Below are 16,828 nucleotides of genomic sequence, written 5' to 3'. Positions count from 1 at the left end.
GCCCCCGCAGCCCCGGTGCCAGCCGCCGCGTCCCCGTCATGGCCGCGCACCGGCCCACCCCCATCCCTGACAACCCACCCCACCCCCCAACAAACCCCGTAAGTCTTCGACCAAAAGAAGCAGGCCAGGGCCACGCAAATTTGAGAAAAGCATAACCTGCTTTATTTTTTTTATTTTTTTTTTATTTAAATAAGGAGAATTCTTTCATATGGAAAGAGCTAATACAATCACATATTTGAAAGGAGAAACAATAGGTACTGAAACGAGGAAAAAGGGCAATAAGAGTGTGCCGCAACTGGCCTGGTGATTCCGTAATTCGAGTTCCGGTCCAAGTAAAAGTTTCCAAAAAATATAAACAGGTTGCACGTTACACAATTATCCATCGTCTGCCCTTTCAAATATCTGGTCTACATGAAAAGACAAAGAGAGGAAAGGCCAAAAAAAATTTTACTATACAGGTCATGAGGTTAAAAGCTTTAAGGAGCACAATATCCCCTTGAGAAACAACAAATGCAATTCATACAGAACCAGAGGAAGGATTCCAGCGAAGGACAACGCCTTGAGACATGCTAAAGGGTGAGCTGAGCGCCTCACTGCTGCTGCTGTGATTCCCAGGGGAACGGGCAGGGCCCGCTTGAGGAGCCAGGACAAGCCATTCAACCCCAGGGGGTGTCTGTGGCCACTAGGAAAATCTGGTGGTCTTTGGATTAAAATAAACAACAACAAAATAGTAGTTGGACGGCTGCAGTCTGTTCAGACAGCAGTTCCGCTGCTTCGGCAAAATGCACCTTTTTCTGTCGATGGGCCACAACTAAGTACCCTGATGCCTCTTGTAAAGTGATTTGTATTCACGAATGCAGCTTTCTCACAAGGAAACTGGGCTGCTGTACTTGGAAAATAACCCACGCTACAAGGAATTAACCTGTGCTTAACCAGCCACAAGCAAAACAGAAGGTTAACAAAATGCAACAGAACAAGATCTTGGCATGCAGTGATGCTTGCTTGAAAGTGAATATAGTAGCCTGCCAAAAGGTGAGACATAGCAAAAATGCTAGGCTCGTTTTTTAATATATATCTATAAATACACAGGAACCACAGGGCAGCTTGTAGCTTTGCAGCATTCTTGCAAGGAAACTGTTAAATGGAGTGCCTCTGCATGAACACAAACACGTATGGGAGTTCAATGGGCTGCAAACACATTCAGAGTTACCGACGACTGTACAGCTGTCACGTGGCAGAGCCAGGAGCGAATTATGGAAGATCAACAATAATACCTGTTGCACTGGTGACTGTGCTGCTTTCGCTCGTCATTTAAAAATATACTGGAGCACTTTTTTTTTTTTCTTCTTCTTTTTCCTTCCCTAATTTTCTTTTTGCTAATTTTCATTTTTTTTTTTAATCAAGAGCTAAAAGTAGGCTGAACCAGAGAGGAAAGCAGCACTGAATGCAGCTGCTAGGCCGTGAATCACTGCGTACAAGAGAACCGATTACGCATGTGCTTCAGACCTTCAGCTGAACAAAAAGCAGTGAAGTCAGCCTCTGAATATTTCTGCTTCACCCATTGTTGCTGAAAATATGGATTCCACCTCTCCCTCCCACTGCACACTGCACCTTTCCTAGCAGAAGGAGCCTGCAATTTGGTAGCTGATTTCCAGTCAAAGCAAAAGCAACCTGCAAAGGACTAAATCATCAGGGCCTGGCCCTTCAGCAGTGGAGACAGCAAGCAGAAGTATCCCCCTATAAACCATACCCACATTCTATATGTCTCCGTTCTCCTCTTCCCCAAGCTGACTTTTTGTATCAGCATACCAGCACCCCTGGCGTTTCTGCACCTTGAGGATCAGAGGCTTTCCTTTTGACTCAAGAGCACCACAGACTGCACTAACCTTGTACTAGCTTTAAACAAACAAACAAAAACATATGCCAGAGAAGAAGGATATTGCACCATAGAAATCTGGGCTCTGAAACTGCTTTCCATCACACAAAACTCTGTTAAGTGAAAGAGAGTCTTGCCAACTGCAGCTGACAGTCACGCAAAGGTGAGGAATGGAATGAAGCTCACATGCATTTCTTGGCCTTTCCTGCACAGAATAATTCAGACATAATATATAAATAGAGCCGTGAAACAATTACTTTTTCACCTAGACCTACAACATCAAATACGTATAAATAAATTCTAGTGTTTTATTCTGTTGGGGGAAGGAATGGAAGGGTTAAAAGAGAAAGAAGGGTGACCTTTTTCAACAGGAAGTGTTGTACTTCTGATGGCATTTACACCAGAGGGACTGCAATAACTTGTATCTAGCAATAACCCAGTTTCTCCAACAATTTGACCATTTTAAAGTCATATAGGTGGGAGGAAAGAGGTTAGTGTCTTTGTAAAGCTTAAGTAGTGTGTCTAGGGTAGGAAAGAGATGAGAAGAGGGGGCTCGGATAAGTCTCTTTAGCCATTAAAGATTCTGGGCTGCTATTAGCTAGGGCCAGCTGGGCAGAAGGATAATTAAAAAAAAACAAACAAAAAAACCAGACAATTCTGTTGTTCATGGTATTCCAAGGAAGAAAATAGAAAGGGGGGTGAGGTGACTTACTGGTGGAGCAATCTTTGGAAAATGTTGGGAGCAGGACTAGCAGATGAGGATGCAGGTCTGGGAGATGTCTGAAGGCTGGGGAAATATTTGTCACTAAATCTCAAACCCTGTACTTTAAGGAGGACACTAGAGAGATGCTGGCACACTCTGCTCTGAAGTTATAATCCATAAAACATGAGGAAAGAAAGAGCTTTTATTTTTCTTAAAGTACCATCCTATCCCTTTCCCTTTGGGTTCTCTGCCATTGTCAATGGGGACACCTGTGGAGAGGGGACATCACTATGTCTAAGTTAGTTTAGGTTTCTAAGCTCTTTAAAGCTACTGTATAAAATTCTTATTTATACCTAGCTTAAAACTTAAAACGCGTCCCTAGAAAGTTATGAGGGATCTTTCCCAGAAATGGGGGGGGGCGGGGCGGGGCAGGAAGCAAACGAAGAAACAAGAGCACCTTTCAGATTCCCTTCCCAAATACATTCTTTGTTCAAAGTATCATCTTTGGAACCATCACCAAACTACTTGCTGCCACCTAGCAGAGGCAGACGGCACGGCCAGTTAGCAAGCTAGCATCTCCTACAAAAAGGTTTTCTTTCCTTCACTTCAAAGTGACCAGCCTACTTTACATTTTGAAAGAGCTAAACAACACAAACCAAGTTAGCTGAAAGTAGTTTACTTCAGACTATCGCCAGCTGAAGGACTCCAAGCACTTTCACAAACTTGTAAGTCCATCCTAAAAATCTACATACACGCGCACGCACGCACACACACACACACACCCAAAACCAAACAGCCGAAGAAATAAAACTCAACCCTCTCCCACTAGGACCTTCCTTTAGAGATCAAGTACTGGGGAGGAAGAGTGAGGTGACGATACTGCATACACGCTATGCGCAACTGCATCGAAAGTAAAGAACCCTTTGCTGTTCATCTGGGGAAGGAGAGCAAAAGGATGATTCCAAACTGCCTCTATAACCATGCGCTTCCAACACAAAACGGGAGGTTCCAAGTGTGCTAAAATGGCTGCTTTGCAGGGGGGCTCCCTTAGCAATGCATTTCTACGCAAATTTTACAAAAGGCCATGAGCTAGAGGAACGGAAAGCAAGACTCAGGGGAAAAGGGAGAAGAGCAAAGCTTGGGAGAGCAGCTCCAAGTGATGAACACAATATAGAACAAGTCTCAGGAGACATGAAGAACTGGAGTAGCCAAGGTAGGGAGCATAAGAGAGCATCACAACTACAAAATGTAGTCCATACAGACCCGTTGGCTCTAACCAACTCTTCTGACCCATGTGCGGTGAGATTTTTTTTCCAACAGATTTTTACATTTTGTAAATCTATGATTTACATTTTGTTGTGTGTTTGGCAGTCACCGAAAAATCCCAAACTCACAAAAAAACCCCAAACTAGATTCAGATGAGCTTGCAACAAAATTTGGTGGGCTTTTTTTTTTTTCCTTAAAACGAAAATGTCGTATTTTGTTGTGCACAAGGCACCCCAAAGCTACAATTAAAGTGGTGCAAGTTTCAAGATTAATGCACTGATCTACTATATTTAGTACACATTTACTTCTAACGCAAGCACTGCTTCTAGCTTAAAACAAAAATACTGAAAATTAATGAATGCTGTAACTGTCCTGTTATTTTTTTTAATCACATAATCTGAAAGGCTGAATCATCTGGGGAATATATACCCAAACAAACTCAATTTAGAAGAGTCATATAACTCTCAACGTAGCACAGAACTGTATATAAAACTAAGCAGAGATTTGTCAGAATATAATTTTAGCTGAAGGGAATTCTCTTCTGGAAGGAATGAGGAAAGCAGAAAGAAGGGGGGAAGAAAATGAGAGAACATAGAAAAGTTCTACTATAAACAAAGATATAGCTTTTTTGTAAAAACCTCAGCTGCCTTTAAAATGAAAAACCTCAAACTAACCCCTCTCCCCCAGTTGCCACTCTGCTGAGACAGAAGTAGGGAAGGAGAAGGATGGGCTTTGCCAAGTGAGCAATCACAGCTACCTGTGGATGGGGCATGGGGGGAAAAAAAAAATGGCTCAAGCCACTTAGAAGTCACATGGTTGGTTTGTTTTAAAGCAAGCAGGTCAATGTCATATCCACTGTTTCAAACTGCTTTGTTGGGAGAGGGGCTTGGATGATTTTGCTGTAGTCAGTCAACGTGGGGTGGGGAGTAGATCTGGTGAGATTTTCAGGAGATCCAGTGGGGTCCAGTCTAAGCTGCAGGGTCTCTCAGGCAGCAGGACCAGCTGGGCATCAGAGGTGCTCCTAGGCCTTGCTTTCCTCCACTTTGACTGCCTGAGGTTTGATCGCTCCCGTGCGCACTGGCTTCATCTGGTTTGCGGAGGCTGTTTCTTGCAGCTTTACTGCTCCCAGATTGGCTTTATTTTCATCCACCCGCTGCTTTGCCTGCTGACATACAAAACCAAAGCATTAGCTAGCACAGAGACCTGTAGGCGAGCATCATTCATGCCAGGCATCAGATTTGCTACAACATTCATGTATTTTGTATATTGTGTCACCCTTTGCTGTCCTGAAACACCTCACATGTAAGGACCTCAAAGTGTCTCACTTGTCTGGCAATGCAAATAACCCATAAAAACTCAACAACAAACATGGGCACTGTAAAACAGGTAATCCTCTAATCTTTCCTGACTTGCAAATCACACAGCATTACTCTTGGACTCAGTACACACCCACCTACCCACTCTCCCTTGCAGGGAAAACAGCTCCCACGTATAGTTTCAGCACACAGGCCTTTCTGCCACTCCTCTTACGTTCAAAGCACAAGCATGACAGTGTAGAAGAGCAGATACTGCTGGGTCAAACAAAGTACTGATGTACACTACCTGTTGTACATAGTGTCCTTGCACAGAGCCCATACTAACTGCTGGTCCAGATGGCTTCCCGCTTGGGCTGGCAGAGCTAGGCCTGGAAATCGAAGAGTCGACAATATTCATGGAGTAAATTCTACAATGGAATGAGAATCTTATTCATGTGTGAAAGAAAAAAAACAGCAGAAAGCAGCAGTAGACAGGGCACAAGTCTGTGCTGTGCGGATCAGTGAGCTCCCCAGCCCAAAAGACAACACACGAATTGGTTAGGAGAAAAAAAAATAATAAAAGTAACTGCATGTCCCAAAAGGTTCCATGACCTGAAAGTTTGGTGTGTCTAGACATGAGCACCTCTCACTTTGAGGTAACTACGCTGGAGCTGAAAAAACATTTATTCAACGGTCCTCAGATTTTCCACCTTACGAAGAACGCACAAAAGCACACACCAATTCCAGTTTAAGACTCAGTAAACAAGTAACTTTATGCACTTCCCCCAGGCACAAAGGGCCAAGCCAGATGCTCACTGGCCCACACCCAGAAATGAAAGCCACAATCATGCATTTTGATGCAAGTATTTGGATTACATTTAGGCACATTCTGCACATGAGAACTCCAGTGAATCTCATACAGGAATGATGCATGCACCATGTCACTGCAAATGGGGAACGCTACTTCCTCCCCATTCTGACTACAGAGGTTAAGTTTTGTAAATGTTTTACCTGTACGCATGTGGGGATGGTACAGACCCTCCAGAGGACATACTCTGTTTACCATCAGAGAAATGAAATCCTTTCATTTCCATTTGGGAGGACTATAGAAGAAAACGAGTGAGAGAATATCATCTTTACAGTCACAAATCACTCATTACTTCATATAAACACTTAAGCCAAATCTTTGCCCTTCTACCCATCCTGCCCATTAAAAGAATAAACATTTTTCAGGTGAAGAAAGTGAGGCTTGTAAGTGAAATAATCTGCTTGTATTAAACCAACAAGCCAGCAGCACAAGCAAATACAGAACCTGGAAGTTAACTGCTGTGCTCTCTCCCCTATAATAGACAAACTTTACGAATCCATCAAACCAGACATGACATTAATATACCTACTCAAATGGACAAGCTTCACAACAGTGTGAAATATCTGGGCAGTATTCCAACTGTGTCTGGAGTTCACCACCCCTCAAGCACTCTGGGGAAACCTGTGTAAACATGTAATAAAACTGGAGACTCCAAACTGGATCAAGGCAGGATGCGGCTCCCTGGAAACAGAATGATGACCAACCAGCAGCAAAACCTGAAAAACTGCTGGCCTGTGCGTTGGAGATGAGGGGAAAAGGGCTCCTTCATTTTAACACCAATCCTTGGCTTTGATATTCAAGGATCCCAAACAAGCCAGTCTCCCCTTTAACGAGCAAGATTAATTTGCAAAACTTCAGTGCAGGAGGGGTTAATGAATTGCAAGATGAGCACGGAGGAGTTAATCCTTACCTCCCTGCTGGTAGCAAGGACAGAAGGCTGGGATCCAGGAGGGAGGATTCTTCGGGGTGCTCCTACAGGCAAGTTCTGCCCTTGAGGAAGCTGGATGGACTGTGGCAGAATCAGGGGCTGCTGGCCAGAGCCATAGCGGGGCAGAGGAAGCTGGGAGCCAGGCACAGGCATTGTTAGCTGTGTGATAAGGACATTTAATTAACTTAATGGCAGTAACAGCCTTTGATACACTGTCTCCTAATACCCTGAAAGCACAGCACTGCTGAAAGGAAGCTCACACTGCAGTCTGGCACAGAATAAATGCAAATCAACGTTAGCAGAGGGACATTCACACTGAAATGCACGTTCTGGTAGTGCTGCCAACACCCTATCAGCTGGGCTTTTAACACTGCATCGATTCAACATAACTGCACTCAGACACAGGGCTTTCCTCCTTGCCTAGAACCTTCACCCAGTTTTTTAGTCTTCCTCCTGGTCACTGCATGGGTGTGTTTTCTCGATATGATGGCAGCATCAGACAGCTCAGTGTGAGGCATTTTGTTTGCAGCTTTGATGCCCAAACCAGAAAGTCTGCTACACTTTCATGCCAAAGCATTTTGAGGACTGGATCTCTAAAGAAAGTGATGGTGACCTCAGCTCTATGTTCTGCAGTGAGCTTCAAACTGATGATGGTAGTAATTAAGAGTAATTTAAAAAAAAAAAAAAAAAAAAAGCAGCAGCTCGGGAATTAAGAGCCTCCTGTTCCCTCTTGATTCATCTTGCAGTTCTCACAACTGCTGAAGTTGGGAGGTTCTATGACAATACTTTGTAATATATAAATAAATAAATCTAAGGCTGGCAAAAGAGACCAAGTTACTAGCTTATGATGGATAAAGCATTTCTTCAAATATTTAGTTTGCCAGCATTCTCCATATCTTCCTCTCTTCCTCAGCTAAGTTACTTTCAGGATTAACTCTGTGTCAATCACAACATACAACCCCCTCTCTATACAAAAAATAAACCTTAACGTGTTGCACAAAATAAATGTAAGATGAGTTTAATGAAAGTATCAAGCTTGTCCAGAGAATCAGAACACAAATCCACAAATAAGGCTATGTGCACAGTAGGATTCAAACTCTTTATCTGAACCATGCTTTACAAAAACTTTTTCACACAATGAAATTTTTGTTAAGATGTTGCCAAATACATCAGCAGAAGTTGTAAATAAGACCTGGGTAACAAATGAATTAAGAAGATAGATGAGCTTTTAACAGAAGGTGCTAGTTACCCTGGAAGCAGAGTTACATCTGGAAATGACTGGGATTTGGCTCTCAGAAGAGGCACTTTTAGGAGAACTACTGGATCATGGCCTCCTATGCATGAAGCACTGCAAGGTCTGACCTACAGCAAACGTCTAGATTGAGGGCAACGACTTCCAAGTTACAAAACAACATCTCCGCAGGGACAGACAAGTAATTACCAAGAATCTCATTAAATAAGGTGCTGCGTGTTTGAAACAACAGTTCACAGAACAGAGTCTCTTGGGGAAATCTTCTGCCTCTTTACAAGAAGCTCAGTTCACACAAACACATGACTCAGCACAAACACTAGTTTCTGAGACTGGATTGAAACAAGCGGCATCTGAAAAAGCCTGTACAAGGGAGTGGCTTGCAAGCCCTGCTCCTAACCTGCGTAAGCTGAGAGTCCATCATCTGGGAGGCTCCCATACCAGCCGCCTGGTTTATCTGGCCTTCATAAACCAGTGTCTGGCTTCCGTTCATGGGCTGATAGGGTGACCCAGACTGGGTTTTCACCACCTCCAAGGGCTGCATGCCTGGGAAGGCGGAATACGGAGGCTTCAGAGCAGTGCCTCCTGTCAGGACCATGGTGCTGGGTTGAGACAGACTGGGGTGCATATACACCTGAGACCTGGAGAAGAAAAACATGCTCAAGTCATTACACACAAAACCTTTGGAGGCTATACACAAGTACCCGCTGGCAAACCATATCTGGACTGCAATCAGCAAGCAGTTCTCAGACACAACTAAACTGACAGCTTAGAAATAAGCTGTGATGCCACTTTTCATTTTAGTTACACTGTTTTTTACTTCCACTTCTAAGCCCTTGCAACCATGCTCTTTGTTGCAGGCATATTCAACAGAATGACACTGTCTCCTATCCAAAGTTTATGTTTCAGTATCCTGCACAACAAGCTCTGGTTTGGTAGTTAAGGGAAGTCTGCAGCAGTTTTGCAAAGCAGAAAAGAATCAGAAATTAAAGATTCAAATGGCTGTAACAAAAAGGGTTTTTTTAAACCTCAGTGTCTATGGTTTTGAGGCCTTGGAGGATGACTTCTGGTCATTCACTCTCATCTCATGCAGGAAAGGGGGTACAGAGTATGATTCCCACAGCCAGCCTAACTCTGAAGTGGATTGTCTCAATCCTTCAGTTCTAGCGAGCAGTTCCTGTAGCCAAGCACTGCTGCTGTTACACTTGTGTTTGATTTTCTAATTTCAATTTTACAATTTTTTTCTCTAAAGTGCAGGCATTTATTTTGTTCTTATCAGTTTGTACCTAATAAAAAGAGGTATTTCATTTCTCTATCCAGGTACTTGGCTCTGATCAAACTGTCTCTTTATCTTCTCTCCAGTAGTAAACCAAGTGAGCTGTAAGCTCTGGATTTCTTACTAAGTTGGCTTGCCAGCCCACAAACCTCCTCCTCCTGCATCTTTCCCAAGATTTGCCTCCCTCTTTGACAGGGTAGGCAGTACAACTGAGAAACTTTGCAAGGGTGGTCTCTGCCATTGTCCTACAAAGAAACATGCTACAGAGAGCCTCATGTGCCCCGATTTCCTTGCTCTCCACCCCAACAGTGTTACTAGGGGAAGAGAAGACGAATGTGGAGTATCTGATCAATGTGCATCAGGAACGTAAGAGATCAGGCCACAAGGAAATGAGAAACTGGAAGCAGTTACCTGAAGGGCTGTATGGAGCTGTACATCTCCTGGGACTGGGAAACTGGCAGACCACCCCTCAGCCCAAGCTGAGCTTGGGCCTGTAATGATGTGTGGAGGGAAATGGGAATCTGTTGAGCAGCAGCAGCCTGCAGAAGAAATTAAGATGACTAAGAGTTACAAGAGGAGCCAGAATCTCTCCCAGGCTGTCAAAAATCCATGAGTCAATCTGCCATGACAATTACCTACACTGCACCTTTACCCAGCCCCTGCATCATTCCACTGAACAGCAGCACACTGGCAGGCACTGCATAGGCACCCAAGAGGGAAGACTGGATGGACATGAGAGGACCAACGTGCTCCACACACAGAACAGGCACTGACAATACCAGCTCTCATTTGCCTGCACTCTTACCTTCAAGAGGCTCTCCCCAATGCTATCAACATCCTATTTACTAAGGCTAGTGAAACTGCTCAGTATTGACTGGCTGCGGAATTTACTGGAAGTCAATTCACCTCACACCTACATCTCAGCATCTGTTTAACCCAAAGGCACTGATACAAAAGGGGGGAAAAAACTCTCTCAGTTCCCTCCCCTCAATTTCACTGCCTGTGACACCCACTGTGAAGCAGCATTCAAGGAACCTAAAGGGAGCCACATCCAAGCTCCTCTGGGCTATCAGAGAGATAAGTGACTCCTCATTTCTTAAATGCCACCCTGAAAACTCCTTGAGAAACCACTAGCTAGCTGTATTTCTCCCTTACCTGCTGGTAGCTTTGCTGCTGAGGTATCGTCTGAGGGACCAGGCGGGGCTGACTTGCAAACACATGGCCATCCAGATACAAGGGTGGAATATGGTTACCTAAATACCAGAAAAGGCAGGCTGTAAATGCAAAGAACAGGGGAGATACAGACACAGTACGCTGCAGAGACCTGCAAGTCAAGAGTCTTTCCTACCTCTCAGCAACCAGCTCAGCAAGTCAACAAAAACATAGTACCTGTTCAGAAGAGCCCGTAAAGATCCTAAGTCCACACACCAAAGCCAGCAGCCCACTTACAGTAGCTGGCTTGCTGAGAATGAATCATACCCTTCTGTAAAAGGCTAAATGTAAACCCACGTTTCCCACCTCCACAAAAAGAGTCAGAGACACTAACAGGTCAGGAATTGGTAAACCGGACTCCAAACTGTTCCTAAATGCCAGAAACCTGCTCTGCAGCCATCTCATCTTTGCAGCTAGGAGGGACAGAAAGAGCAAATATGGTGTTTGAGACCTTCACATAAGAGATCTGAAAGCCATATTCACCCCAAGGGTGGCACCAATTACAAAGTGCTGTGCCTCTCTTGTGGTTCTCTGCAGATCTGAACCACAGGATCTACAAGGAAACTTAGGGTGGGTGGGGAACAAAATCACCTGACTTGGAACAATCTGTTTTCCAAATAGAAACTAGTAACAGAATCACTGCAGTGCTCCACTCACTACCACTTCTGCCCAGCATATTCCACTCCATTCTTGAAACGAGGAATAAGAGGTGTAATGCATGCATGAGAGGTTCTTTGGGACCCAGGATCAGAGTATCCACATACATTTCCTCTTTCCAGATGCTCTCCCTAATTATACATACTACCTACCATGACTCTGCTTAAGCTTTTCCCCTAACTCAGGGACAGCAACACCTTCCCACCTCCCGGAGTTCTGCAAACTATAATAAGCAAGTTGTTATTACATACAAAGAGCAGAAGGTGCTCAAAACCTGTGACTTAAATAGAAAAACGAGCAGAGCAATGGTTGACACTGGACTCCTGAAGTCTCTCAGCCACAGGTTTCTTCACTTCCCTTCTGTTCTACTGAGCACACAGCGAAGGGTAAGCAGGATCTATTGAGACATCACAGAGACTTGTCGCTACAAAGGGAAAGTCAGCCCTGTGCTAAGCTTATACCAGTCACACTCATGTAATATTCTTCAAAGTAGGGAAAGGGTCCCTGTGTCTTCACTGAATTGTTGTTAGCACTCCATTAAATACCAGCCAGGGAGTTACTTCACAGGGAAGCTCTTCTCACCACTCTTAACTAGTAGAATCAGAGGATGACTCCTAGATACCAACCAGACAATACAAATACTGTTGCCATGGTTTGCAGGTACCTGGAATAGATGCAGAAGGTGCTACAGATGCCACAGGCATAGGAGGCATTGAAACTCCACCAAAAGAGCTGTAGCTGACACCGTTGGAAGCTCCAACACTGGAAGGAGGCTGGATGCCTGAGCCTGCACCTCCTGGCGAGTTCTGTTCTGGCAAACTAGGAGAGTTTTCCCAAGCTTTACGAGCAGACTCCATCTATGGAAATTAAGGACAATAACTACAGACAGTTCAAATGGGGAGGACAACAATGAAGCCTAGCATTGCTCACCTATGACATATTAGTTCAAATTCAAGGTAGTCTAGCCACAGTGCAAAGCTGGCAGGTTTCTGGTCAAGCGGTTTCACGCCAATTTCCAATGGGCAAGCACCCTTCACAAAGAGTCAACCTCCCTTGGAATGTGCTGAGCTTTTCGGCTTTGGGCTGCCGGTGTTTTCTGTTTTGGTTTATTCTGGCTTGCTTTTTTGTTGTTGATGTTTGCATGTTTCATTCTTAGTTTTAGTTTGGGTTTTTCTTCCTTCTTTTTTAAACTACCAGGCACCTAGGATCCCCAGCCATCCTACCCAGCTACTGAAATAATAGGAAAAGCTCTCATGCACTTGTTCTACAATTGGCAAAGAATTCAGCATCCAGGACTGTTGAAACACGTGCCCTTCCACCCACGCTGAACAGCATATATGCACAACTTTTACAGAAGCTAATTAAAGATTTAACAGTACCTAACAAAATGCTCTAGGAAAGCTCTCTCCACCCTCACTAAACTCTGGCCATGGAGACATGGGATCCACACCAGGACACATGCCAGCTTGCTTACCTTAAGAGTAAGGTCTGCAGTGGGGAAGGACATTGGGTTCAGGCCAATGCACCGCTGGAGGTGGTGGTCTCTTCGCAGAATGGGAATGGACTGTGTTAACCCTGCCTGAGGGGAGATTTGTAAATGGTCAATACTTTATAAACTCTTACAGGAATATCATGAGCTACCAAGGCTGACAGAGCCTCAGCTGGCAGCTCTAGTAAGTACACTTCAAAGGATTCAATCCCCAGTGGCAGTGCATGAGTTAAGCACCATATTAAACTGTGATCCATTCCACTGTTGGAACAAACGAAGCTTTGGTTATGTGCAATGACACCCTCTTATGTCAAGTTGCACCAGCTTCCAGTTAAAACATTGATATGATCCAGTAACTTCAATTTGCAGAAGAGTTCCTCCTCCTGTCCCATGTTTGGAATCTACCTAAATTTCAGACACAACCTGTTTCTGAAAGAGCACTTCTGATAAGAAACACCCTTTAAGATAAACCTCGAAAATCAAACAGCCTACAAAGCTGAAGACATTTCAAAAGAAGCTTTACAAGTTTCTTACATTGCTGTCCACAGCTGAGCTACCAGCTGGGTTTCAGTGTGCTCGCTCTTTCTACGTATGATAATGAAATACCCAGATGGCTGGAATAAGCTGGGAAACCTCCAGAAGGGCCTGACTAACAAGTTACAGTTCTCTGTCTTGCTGTGCCAGATGAGACCTCCCGAGGAAGCTGGCAACCCAGGCCTGAAAACACCACTATCTGCATCACGTCCATTACCAGCACTCTCTTGTGTCTCAGGGGAGGAGACTGGTGATCTCAGAGACCTGCACTACCTCTTGCTTTACACAGGTCACAACAATAATGGAGTTGCTCTCTATATCACTTCTGAGCCAGTGATGCTCATTTTATGAAGGTACCTTGAGGGCACAGTTTTCCATTACGGATTTTAGTCATGTGTGCTGCCTAAGCATTAAGTGTGAACTCAACTGCAAAGAAATATGCTTGGTCTCTTTGGAAGCACCTGAGGTTTAACTAAGGAGTATCTCCAGTGAATCAATGCAGAGGAAAACAAGAAATACTTACATTACTGGCCAAGGCATCCTGCAATTTGGTGACAGGGTTAGCTGCAGTACCAGAAGCAGAACCAGGTGGCAAGCTGAAGTCAGAGTCCTGAAAAAGCAAAACACACAAAATTCAAATCCAGGGCCAAGGGCCACCCATCTGCTTCTCATGGTTAATGACTCTAGCCTCAATCATGACACTAGAAACTAAAGATTGTCCTCCAGTAAGCCTTGCTAGAAGAGAACAAAAAAAAGACACTTCTCAGCACTCAGCAGCAGGCAACCCCCAGAGGCACACAAAGGCTTAGATGGCCATAGTTTTATCCCTCACCTCTGTTACCACCCCAGCTGGTCCTTGGGACAGTATTTCCAGGAGGGTATTACGTGTTTGCCAAGACATCTTGAGTACCTGGTTTGCGTCAGTAATGAAATCTCAGGCAAATCTACAGCTGGAAGCTTCCTCTAAATAATACTTCTGCCTCAAACCACCTTTCATATCTCAACAAGCTCAAATCACCAAGAAGATAAAATTAAATTCAATCCTCACTTTAGGATTTACTCCAAATTCAATGGGTGGCACAGGAAGTACAGAATCCACGTGAATTTCCACCCCGTTAACAGGGGGAATATTCCCTTCCAGCCGTTCCGTTCCCTCCGAACCCTTTCTGTTTTTCAGGGAGCGTTCGTTGCCGATTGGTCCAGGCTTGTGTTCCTTGTTCTGTCCTGAGCCTTGATCTGAATCCTTAACAGGAAAGCAGAGAGGCTGAGACACAAAGACTGAATAACCCAATCTCAAGCCTTAAAAATGCTATCAAGAACAACACAACCACTTCACAAGGTCTCTCACTATGTGCTCTGGCTTGGCTGCAAATCCAGATTACCTTTTTATCAGATTGCTTCTGCACTTGCTCCTTCTGGCAGTCAGGCTTTGGGTCCACCAGGCCAGCCCCATTCATCTCCTCTGGTTTGAGGGTGCCATATGGAGAACTGCGCTGAGAGGAGGTAGCGGAGGATTCCCGAGACTCCGCGCTCAAGTCAATGCCACTATCCCCCTGGCTGCCTTTAAAACCCTGCTATGCAAAGCACGAAATGTGTTAAAGCCCCGGACTTCGACCCAGCTCCACAGAGGAGGAAAAAAAATCCCAGAAAACAGCAAGACTATGTCCCCTTTTCAAATCACATTCTTGGTTAAGTGCAAAGGAGTTGGGCCTGACCTGCAGCATTCCTTGACTGCTGCTTCAGCTCTACGCAACCCTGAGACAGGTTAACCAATGCACCAACCGGACCATGGCTTTAGAATAAGGAAAAAGTGTCCCACATGGCAACTAGGCTGAGATCGCCAAACTCATTTCACTTGTGACCCAAACCAGATTTGAACTCTGGTCTCCAAAGGTGAAGCGTTCAGGAACCTCCTCTGCCCTCCCTGCATTAAGCATACAGCTACACACTGCTCACAGGCACGAGGTACACAAACATGACCTACAGGATCTCACCGACCTCGACCTAAGTGCTGCATCCACTTAGGAGCATAACCCTGGAATAGCTCTAACAAACAGTTACTCCAGATTTATACCCACGTGTAACACCAAGCAGCGCTTGGCCCTCTAAGTCAAGATTTAAGCAGCATCAAGCTCAAATTAGAACCGCAAAGTTTAAAATTGCACAAGCAGAGCTGAGTGTCGCTAAGCACAGATGGAGCAATGAGAAGCATAAGCCACCTACGTTAATATTTTATACACACTATACCTGAATGGCACATTAGGTGCCACTTACCTCAGTGGTGCTAGATTCAGTACCATTAAAGGTATTTACAGGCTTGCTCCAGGAATCACTGCCAGGAGACTGAACGGAAAGAGCTGGAAGAGAGGGCAGGGTTCAGCTGCTTGAAACACAGCTGTGAGCACACCTTGTACACCGTGCATGTTACATTATTACCTTTCCATTTCTAGAGATGACATAGGATATTTTCACCACCTCAGAAAGCTAGTGTTGCCCAGTCAGCTGAGACATGATGTAGCACAGAGAATACAGGGTATGGAGAGCAAGGGTAGAGAACAGGGAAGACATTTCTTAGGGAACATGACAACAACAGGAGGAAGAAAGGACAGAGACACAAGGGAGGCACTAGCTATTCAGTGCTAGAGGAAGAGAAAACAGAGGAAGGCAAGACATGACAATGGCTGAAGTAGACCCAGCCCAGCAGGCTAGAAAATGCTATGTGGTGGGATCTTGATGTCACACAAAGACTCAAGAATACATCAGGAGACTGGCATGGTCAACAACAGGAGGGATAGCTGAACAGTACAGCTTTGAACAGATGCTACCCCAGATGTCAGCTAGCACTCCTCCCACTTCCAGCATCAGACAAGAGAAGGTCATCTCCCCTTGAGCATAGACACCCCAACCTTCCTACACACACCAGAGGATTCCCCAGCTCTGTGAAAACGCTTCGGAACAAAGAGGCCCAAACTTACCAGGGCTGTTGCTCTCCCAGATCTCTGTGCCCAGGCTGTTTCCAGACACTGTTACATCACTTTGCTCCAAGCACAAGCTGTTCTGCTTCTTAGCAAATCGAGGAGGAATGCGAGACTGAAGGACACGGGCCTTAGCTGGTGCCTGAGAAAGAAAAGGCTCAGGCTGTAAGACCTGTCAGTGCACTCAGCTAGCACAGCCTGCTCCTAGCAAGTTCAAATTCTGGATTTCTAAATGCTGCAATGTGGAGAGCCCCCAACTCATGTAACAGAACCATACAAAGTAATTCTGACTCTTCCTCCGATCCTCCCCATCTTTTTTTCAATTAATGGACTCTGTGGCTACTGGGAGGTTCTCCCACTCTTAACAAGGCAATGAAAAAAGCTGCCTTTATATGTATTTTTTTCTTTGGGGGAGGTGAGGGAATAGGATACAAAGCAAAGCAAAATTAACACTACAACAGGCTTGCTCTGCACAATTCCTCTCCTTTACTCCAGCAGGA

At 44.7% G+C, this 16,828-nt stretch overlaps 1 protein-coding gene and 1 non-coding gene across 16 annotated transcripts in view; both read right to left on the bottom strand.

Annotated features, from left to right (window-relative positions):
- Nucleotides 1-139: 139 nt before the first annotated feature.
- PRRC2B (proline rich coiled-coil 2B) overlaps nucleotides 140-16,828 on the bottom strand; it is a 53,113-nt gene continuing 36,424 nt past the window's right edge. For 5 of the 15 annotated variants that reach the window (XM_056350853.1, XM_056350855.1, XM_056350854.1 and 2 more), the window contains exons 19-32: nucleotides 16,329-16,470; nucleotides 15,628-15,710; nucleotides 14,736-14,927; nucleotides 14,402-14,596; nucleotides 13,877-13,963; nucleotides 12,805-12,909; nucleotides 11,995-12,187; nucleotides 10,617-10,714; nucleotides 9,873-10,000; nucleotides 8,586-8,826; nucleotides 6,919-7,095; nucleotides 6,152-6,243; nucleotides 5,448-5,568; nucleotides 140-5,010 (exon numbers count right to left, since the gene is read on the bottom strand). In XM_056350853.1, coding sequence (XP_056206828.1) covers nucleotides 4,867-5,010; nucleotides 5,448-5,568; nucleotides 6,152-6,243; nucleotides 6,919-7,095; nucleotides 8,586-8,826; nucleotides 9,873-10,000; nucleotides 10,617-10,714; nucleotides 11,995-12,187; nucleotides 12,805-12,909; nucleotides 13,877-13,963; nucleotides 14,402-14,596; nucleotides 14,736-14,927; nucleotides 15,628-15,710; nucleotides 16,329-16,470 — 1,998 coding nt within the window. In that variant the 3' untranslated portion in view covers nucleotides 140-4,866. Of the gene's footprint in view, nucleotides 5,011-5,447; nucleotides 5,569-6,151; nucleotides 6,244-6,537; nucleotides 6,630-6,918; nucleotides 7,096-8,585; nucleotides 8,827-9,872; nucleotides 10,001-10,616; nucleotides 10,715-11,994; nucleotides 12,188-12,804; nucleotides 12,910-13,876; nucleotides 13,964-14,401; nucleotides 14,597-14,735; nucleotides 14,928-15,627; nucleotides 15,711-16,328; nucleotides 16,471-16,828 lie in introns of those variants that run through there. The other 10 variants (XM_056350860.1, XM_056350862.1, XM_056350863.1 and 7 more) reach the window with 10 other exon arrangements.
- LOC130155643 (small nucleolar RNA SNORD62) lies at nucleotides 11,660-11,747 on the bottom strand. The gene has a single exon (XR_008824138.1). It is a non-coding gene; the product is annotated as a small nucleolar RNA SNORD62 (small nucleolar RNA).

This window comes from Falco biarmicus, chromosome 9 (assembly GCF_023638135.1).
Source record: "Falco biarmicus isolate bFalBia1 chromosome 9, bFalBia1.pri, whole genome shotgun sequence".
Lineage (NCBI taxonomy): Eukaryota > Metazoa > Chordata > Aves > Falconiformes > Falconidae > Falco > Falco biarmicus.
Note: the sequence above shows the minus strand (reverse complement) of the source record. Positions and strands in the feature narration are given on the sequence as shown.